The 8,642-nt window shown below is 41.8% G+C and overlaps 1 protein-coding gene across 3 annotated transcripts in view; it reads right to left on the bottom strand.

Annotated features, from left to right (window-relative positions):
- RPN2 (ribophorin II) overlaps positions 1–8,642 on the bottom strand; it is a 36,823-nt gene that overhangs the window by 18,150 nt on the left and 10,031 nt on the right. For 2 of the 3 annotated variants that reach the window (XM_080557726.1, XM_080557728.1), the window contains exons 9-15: positions 8,059–8,150; positions 7,091–7,205; positions 6,411–6,605; positions 5,808–5,894; positions 5,161–5,256; positions 3,949–4,024; positions 2,918–3,047 (exon numbers count right to left, since the gene is read on the bottom strand). In XM_080557726.1, the coding sequence (XP_080413852.1) occupies positions 2,918–3,047; positions 3,949–4,024; positions 5,161–5,256; positions 5,808–5,894; positions 6,411–6,605; positions 7,091–7,205; positions 8,059–8,150 (791 nt within the window). Of the gene's footprint in view, positions 1–445; positions 532–2,917; positions 3,048–3,948; positions 4,025–5,160; positions 5,257–5,807; positions 5,895–6,410; positions 6,606–7,090; positions 7,206–8,058; positions 8,151–8,642 lie in introns of all 3 variants that reach the window. The other variant, XM_080557727.1, reaches the window with a different exon arrangement.

Below are 8,642 nucleotides of genomic sequence, written 5' to 3'. Positions count from 1 at the left end.
GTTCTACCAACAGTACAGAGTGTCTAGCAGCTGAACAACCAGAATACTGCAGATGGGGATAGGGAATACCAACAGCAGGATGGGAGACGGGTTTCTTTATCGTGTTCTCCTCTAGCTAACACTGCTAATTATTTACAGGAATAATATTGCTTAGACTAGGTTGATTTCTACACCTCAGACAGTGAATTAACATGTGCGCATATCACCACACAGACTCCAGATGATTAAGGAATCACAAGAAGGCAATTTAGCCTCAGAGGACACGTACTGCTAGTATGCAAACCCAGCTGTAGCCAAGGACACCCAAGGACTGATTTAAAGCCAAGTAAACAATGTTGGAAGGAAGCAGCTTCAGCTCATATCCTTTTGTGCAAGAAGTGAGGGGATGAAGAGAAATGAAGCAGGCAGCAAGCCCAAGAAAGGCAAATTCCAAAAAGACCCTTACTTCTAGAAGAGCTGGTCACTAGCAAAACCCCCTTTTATCGCAGCGTTCTATACTTTGCCAACCTACTGCTCTGCTCTGCAGCGATCCTGCCAAAAGGAGAGAGGAAGAAAGGTTCAGAGAAGATAGGAAAGAGGAAAGCAGCCCTGCTCCAGGAACCAGAGCCAACGATAGAAATGCAAAAAGCAAAACCAGGCCTTCTGGTAACTTCTGTAAAAACATGGTTTGAATACAGTTCCCCTCCAGCCCCTACCAGCGCTCTCCATAGCGCAACAGCAGCTTTGCCTCAAAGTGCAATCTAGTTAATTACCAGTGCACTTCAACATCTGAGACGGACTAGCTGCATGTTAACAAAAGATACATCTTTTTGAACTTTAAAGTCATGTACAAAGGGTTTAACTTTAGCCTGAGGTACAAGTTTTACTTTCAAATTTGCCATTGTAGTTGCAGCTTCATGTCATTTACAGTGAGAAAGCACACAGACACCCCCTGCAGTGTTTTGAAGCAGGAACCAACCATCTGCATTTCTGTGCTAGCAGAAGCCCTGGTTGAGCTAAGACACTCAGAAGTAAGGTTTGTTGTATTCTTTCCTCCCCACATCTGTACACTAGGAAACCTGTTGTTAATAATGATTTATCGTTACTCTTCAAATTAAAAGTGGATCATTATTAAAATGACATAACATAGCCCTTTTGGCAACAAACTCCTGGTAGGAACTGTTATGCTAACAAAGTGAAGTACCACACCAGAGCCGGCTGGGCATCCAAGGGTGCAAGCCTGAGGAAGCTGAAAGAACAGTATGGAAAGGGTTGATTACAATAATTGTGCCCCCTGCTATACCCATGCGAATAGAAATGTTTTAAAGGCAACAAATCCCTGTGAAACCCCTGAAAATTCTACTCTTCTGTGTTTGTGAGGTTTTGTTGTTGTTGCTGTTTTTTTTTTTTTATAGCTTGTCCTCATTTTAATAGTGTGATCAAAAATGTGAGAACCCAGGGATATTTATGCAAATAGGCATGCAAGGATAAACTTCTAATGGCTCAAAAAGGGGAATTAAAAAAAAAGCACAGGTCTGATGGTAAAGCAGATCATGAGACCATCTTCAAAGCCAAACTCTACATTTGCAGAGTACAAAAGGGCTAAAATTTAAATCTCATGTGGAGAATCCATGGCAGAAGTGGCAGTAGTGAAGGAGGGGTAAAGGTCTGACTTCTGACTGATGCATGGTACTGGAAGCTTGGGTCAGCGAACAGCCTGCAGGCTGCCTAAGCCACGGCACACACATGAGACCCTGTGGCACGAGACACGAACGTGAAGAATCAGTCCTATGCCAGAACAGAAAGTAAAGGTGAGGTTATGTATCCATGCGAAAACCATGTCCATATGGGGCAAGACACTGCTGTGCCATGCTTGAGGCACCCACCCAGGTGTGCAGGGCACAATCCAGTGCTGCTGAGCTGTTCTAGGAGCTGTTCTAGCACAGGTCCAAAACCAGCACTGCAGTCAGGTTTGACAGCCCTGTCTCAGCAGCACAGTCTAGGAACAAAACCACACTGGCCCTGCTATACAACTTCTGGCCGGAGAGAAAACTTGCTCAGGGCTGGCCTGTGTTTAACAATGCCTGATACAGATACCTCAGTGCATTTATTACAGAATCATACAATAGTTTGAGTTGGAACACACCTGCAGAGATCTGGCTCAAGTGCCAGCTCAAGACAGAGCTAACTTTGAGGTCAGAGCAGAGTACTCAAGGTGATATCCAGCCAAGTTCTGAACATTTCCAGAGAAATGAAGGTTTCACAACCTCTTTGAATCCTCCTTTACAGTGCCTGACCACCTTCACTGAATTTTTGTGTCCCTAACATTTATCAGAATTTTCCCTGTTGTTGCTTGTGCGTATTGCCTTTTGCTTGTGGCTGCACTCTTTCAAAAAGCAGCTGCTCCTTTTTTCACTGTAATCCTTCTTTGGGTAGGAGACAGCAGTGAGACAACCCCCACCTTACATTCTTCCTCTTAAAACTTATCCCACAAGCACAACTGCATAGGACTTCGGCCTCTTCTGTGTTTATAGCAGCTCTCATTATCTAATATTATAAAATGTTGATACGCCACATAGTAAAGCAATTTTGTCAGCGTATGTATCTTGCCAAACGTGGGTCTCCCCATGCCAAGATGCATGTGCTGCCACTCATTTTCTCTACGTGCCTGACCACTTTAGCAAGCGGCCACGTGGACTATTCTCTCTGAAGGAGCAGTTAGCTACACCTCAGTGACAGCACCTCATCACCCTAGTTCAGGCACTTAATCTGAAAACAGGCATGAGAGGGGGAAAGAACAGACCCCCCTCCCAAGACTTAAGAACTGAATGCAGCATTCATCACTGTACCAGTTACTGACATACGATAACATCGATGCGATCGCCTCCCCTGACATCTTCAAAAGCTGCTCCCACCAAGGCATCCGTGCCTGGCTTACCGTTTTACTGCTTTATGAGCCAGCATCCTATTGCCTGCCAGGAACGTGACACCACCCAAAATGGCCAAGTACTTCAGAGTCTGGAACATGTTGAGCTGAGTCCAGTAGACATACATGAGTCCCAACATTGCTGTGAAAAAAGACAGCCCACAGTTCAAACTATACTTCAAAGACAGACCATTAGCTATTCCCAGAACAATTGTTATGTTGTACTGCCAGGCCTAAGCACTTGGTTTCTAACTCATTTCTGAATCTCCAAAATGACAGATTTAAAGACTATACATTATTGCCAAGGGAAGAAGGCATCTGGGTCCTCATATTGTAGAAAAATATGATGGACAGCATGCAACCAATCCTCCTGTGGCATAATTATGGAGGTATTACAGACATTGAAGGCTATTAAAAAGAGAAGGATATTCTGGATTTCAACAGAGGATATTAACCTTTACTCACTTTTAAGAGCTTACAGTTTTATAAAGCCTCCAAGGAAACTGGCTTGGATTAAGCAACATGCTCTCATACAGGAAACAGTACACCCAATGTTCTCCTCATCTCCTGTGTTTCTGAGAGTCTACCAAGACTGTAAATAACTATGCAATCAAAGGTGCGATAATATTGATGACAAAGCCTAGTCCAACTGAAGAACAGGATTTTCACAGGAAGAGTTTTAAGGAAAAGATGTAGATGGTAGCCCTGCATGTTTCGGTCCCCACAGAAACTCCCTGCTTACAGAGGACAAACATGCAATAACGAAAGCGTGACCTCTGGAAATAAGAAGTTCTATCAAGTACAGATAAATGGTGTGTGAGAGGAGCCTAGATAATGACTGCTGTTATAAGCTGATGGCCAAAACAGGTTTATCACCGTATTAACAATCATGAAAAGCAGGAAGGCAGATGAAAACAAGAGAACAAATGTTATGCTATTATGTCATTATAGTTAATAGGCTGCAAGCCCATTTACCACCAGGGCTCTCGTCTGTAACTCCCAGGTGAGAAGGTCAAACAAAGCAGAAAGCCTCTGACACTTACCAGCATGTCCCATGTGAAAAACAATGGTGCTGGGAGCAAAGCTGAAGTTGGAGATGTTGGCACCAATCTTTATCCACTAAAAGGAAAAAAGAAACAAAACCTGAATAAAACAAGGTCTTGTAAACACAAGCTTTTATTTTAAACTTAAAGGAAACAGAGTTGAAAGATACTCAAGTTCTTCAATGAACACAGTGTATTCTCTACAGAAGCACATTGTCTTCTAGTACAAAGGACAGAATAGTAATTTTGTCAAAGACAGCGCTGTTAAGTTCCTTTAGCGGAAATTTCTCCCACTGCTTCTGAGTCCCCAAAGGCAGTTCCTCAATTATCTTAAAGTGAAGAGAGGATATTGCTCAAAATCTACATTTTCCAGAAAAATATTGCTATTTATTTCCAGCTGAATTAATTTAAAAAGATGAAATAGGTAACAATCAGTTATGTAGTTTTGGACTCAGCAAAAGACCAATTACAGATACATGATATTTATTCACAAAAACAATCTCAGTTTTTAGAATACAGAAGAGAAAGGCATGAAGGATGGAAACCAGGAGCAATGAAACTTCTCAAAGTGGTTTCTCATCCACAAGTATATTGCAAACTTCAGAGACCAATGGACACAACTTTCTGAAAGTCAACCTCCAGCAAGAATAGCTAATGAGAAATTACTGCAAAGCAAGTAAGGGATCAGATTCACCTTCTAAATAAGGTAATTTAACTTGACTAGATGAGATTTTTCTTTCACATTAAGTTCAGAACACTGAGCTGATGCTACGGTTGAACTAGTGCTAGACATTTCACCTACTGATACACAAATACCAATTAAGTCCATAAATGGGAATCAGTCTGATAGGATTAAGTAACACAGATTTTGTGATGGCTATATTGCGTGCAAAGCAGAATCACTGCTTTTCTCCTGTAGGAGTCTAATGTTGGAACTTAATCTGTCCACTGTTATTCTACATCACTAGCAGAAGCACACTGAAGAAATCCCGCTTTTACTTAGCCACAGTGTGTTTCTGTTTTGACCATAAACTCAAAAAAAGAGACACAAACAGACCAACGCTTTGCACTGACCTTTGCTAGCTACAACCGCAGCAATGACACACTAACTATAATTAACCAAGAGTTTTAACACAAAGTTTAGCCGGTCAACCTTGAAGTGACTTTGGACTGGATGGAAAAAAGTGTCATTCTGCGGCCCACTTCACTCACCAGAATGAGCAGCAAGAGCAGTGGTGAGAGAATCAATGCCGTAAACGTGTTAGATACCACAGTGGGAGGCCTCTTCTCAGGTTCCCTGAAGAGATGCTGCAAACAAACAAACTCGTAAGAAATTATTCCAACAGAACAGCTTCTCAGCTCCGCAGAGGAGCGGCTTCAGCCCTGCTGCTGTTCCTAGGCATTCCTCCGGATGAAGAGCATGCCTCTTTACAGTAGCACCTATTCCAGTCTCTGCACATTTGATCTTTTGCTCAGTTAACTTTTACTTGCACTCACAGAAGCACTGGTTAGCTTGCCATCAGCACAGATGGCTAGAATGATGCAAGAGAAATCTCCAAAAGCAGAGAGCATTCTGTGGTGCCTACCTGGTCAAATTTTCTTGTTTGAGTCTTCTCATTGACACCAGTTGCTCTTTCACAGGTAGGACACTGCCTATTTATTCATACTGCAGGGGACTGCAATTAATTTCTTTCCATTAAGCAGTACATTTGGTGTTATTTTAATTACACTACTTGCACAGTTAAGTAATCTCTCATAGAAATATTATCAGAAAAAGTTACGATGACAGCAAAGACTAGATAAGCAAAAATAAGACTAGCCCCCCATCTACAGAGCATGATTTTTGGTTTTGGTTGTACCTGGATTTCAGGTTTGGGAACAAAGAGGTTCTTGGACTGGACTGTGGATGGTGCATCCTCCTCTGGGAATTTGATCACAACATCAGCCTGAAATGAAATCACACAACTTCATGAACTTTAACTGTAATGTATTAAAAGTTTTATTACATTACTGTGACCAATTTGCTTATCATGCCAATCAGATTGACAGATTTTTTTTTTAAAGGAATCTAAAAAAAGCCTCCATATCTTAAAAGAAATTTCTCCTAAACAGAAGCAGTAATGCCCTTTATTCATCACTAAAAGTTGGACTTCTTTCCAGTGCAGCAAGCACAGAAAAGCTGAACCTTGAAGTGTTTGCTGTGAACTTATAATTGAACCCACAAACACACTGAAGTTTCTATTTCACCCTGTGATGAAATAAACATTTCAATCCCACTTTGATGTTTACACGGAGTTTGAAAACTTCGAAAAGAACAGCAAACCTTAGAACCCATAAATGGCCAAAAAGTTTCTGCTTCACTACGAAGAAAAAAGAGCTTTTTTCTTCCAAGCCTGTACAGCACCCTCCTGCTGGACTGTCAATAATCTCAGGACCACGTCACCACACTTCCAGCTACATACCACGTTCCACAGAATTGGATTTTCCAGAGTGGCATCTCCAATTATCAAGTACAGAGTATAGGTACCAGAGGCAGAATCGAACTCAGTCTTTCTTTCAGAGGTATCCAGCTCAAACTTGTATACGTTCTTGCTATCTGGTTCTGCAACAAACACTACCTCCTGGCCAGTCTTCTGGTTGTGAAGTCGGACAAAAGTCTGAAAGGAAAGATTGTAAAATTGCTGGAATATCTCACAATAAATGTGTTTATAAATGCCACTGAAATGAGAGATTTACCCCCAAACAAAAAGCACAACATTAACAAAAGTTAGTAAATAAACTGAGAGGCCAGCTCTCTAGATCCCTGCACAGCTAGCAACGTACCATGCCTCTGCAAGTAACCACATTAACACAGGACCAACACTGTCCAGAGGCCCACGTGGGGTACAGGGCAATATACTGAATGCTACTGGAGAGGGTATGTGCAACAACACACGACAGGGATGTATGCATTTTATTTTTTATACGTGAACAAGCCAAATCCACTTCCCTCCTACCAAGATTACTGTTTTTTTTCCACAGTCCATATCAGAAACATAAGGCTTCTCAAAACCTACCAAACCTTTTCAAAAGCAACTGTCACCTTGGATGCTTCAAGATGGAACGTTTTGGTGACACAGGAATGACAAGAATTTGTCCTAACCTGGTGAGGGATGAGTTCAGCTCCACTGTTCACGTCTATCAGCTGGAAGGATAGAGCAAAATTCTGATGGCTGTCAGCAGTGAATGAGCCCTTGGCTTTGGCTGGGTAAGCTACCCTAGGAAATAAAAAAACACAGTTGAGGTGATCTTCCAAATGAAAGCCTGGCGTTCAAAGAAACTGAGGCAAGCAAGCGTGACTAACAGCACTGCTATCTACTCAAGCGATCTATTTTAACAAAAAGCCAGGTGACCTAATTCTTTCTGTTCCACCATAATTTAAGAAAAAGGAGGAACAAAATTCTTCATTTTTTTGCAAGCTACATACATTTTCATACAAAACATTAGTTCGTTGCAGGTTTTGGAGGAACAAAAAGAACAAGGCTTTGCTAATACTACACTCCACCTTTCATTAAACAAGGCTCTGCTACAAAAAGGTGTGATGGCAGCATAACAGATAAAACCACAATCAGACTTCAGCACAGAAAGGCTTTATCAATCCACAGGGAAGGACCTCAGAGAAGCAATGCAAATGAAGTTAAATTACAAGCATTTCATTTTAATTGATGTCAGTTAAAGAGCAACTGAGAATTCAGGCACACCAGCCCATGATCGAGCCATAACATCAAAATACAGTGTACATATTGCATTAGATCCTCTCTGTCAAAGTTCAATAATAATAGAAATGTTAAAATAAATGTTTTAAACTCACTTTTGCTACAGAGAGGTGCCAACAAAGGAACAGAAGACTAAGGTCACCTGTTTTCTGTTAGAAATTATTTCAGCAATAAGGAAAGCCACCTACAAGAAACAAATCCATTCTCCCAAAGAACTTACAGGTGTAAGAGAAACAGCATTAGTATAATTTTGTTGGCATTCCAATACAAGATCCCTCAAGTAGGTAAAGCTCCGAAGACCTCTAGTCTAGAACCAGAGCTGCCCCTTAAAGGATCACAGAGTGAGTCATTTTACCTGGTTGTTTTTGGTGCAATGCTCTGATCTTTATCCACAGTAGAAAGATCTACATTAGTAATCCCAACTTCTGTGGAAACTTTTACTTTCAGCTGCAACAAAACACAGCAGGAAGTTACAGGGACCACTCCTACATATACTAACGATGGTCATGTTCACTTCAGAAGCTTTCGTTCTTCTGTCCCCTTCCCCACAGAGAACCTTCCTCTACATCAAGACAGAACCTAGCCTGAACAAGCGCATCTACACCGATTTCCCTTCTGGCAAAGCTCCTGCATCAGTTACTAGCCCCAAACCAACCCCTTCCCCTGCACTAGCAGCTGCCTCTGAAGACACCAGTCCCTCAGTCGCGCTGGAGTTGGCTCCCCTTTGCAGAACTGTTGTTAATGAAACAGCCCAGTTACCCAGATCCAACTAGTTTTCCTTTTACACTAGTAGAAGCTAGCTATTAAATATGACATCATATAAAACACGACTTCAAACTGCACATGCGTATGTACTTCTGTGTCCTGGACAGCAATCTGAGATGAGAGAAGTCTCTGCACAGCGACCAGTTACGCCTGCGTTGGCTCCTGAACCCTAGG

The sequence above is a fragment of the Anser brachyrhynchus genome, assembly GCF_964034855.1.
Source record: "Anser brachyrhynchus genome assembly, chromosome: 16".
In the NCBI taxonomy this organism is placed as follows: Eukaryota; Metazoa; Chordata; class Aves; order Anseriformes; family Anatidae; genus Anser; species Anser brachyrhynchus.
This window is presented reverse-complemented; position numbering and strand designations above follow the sequence as displayed.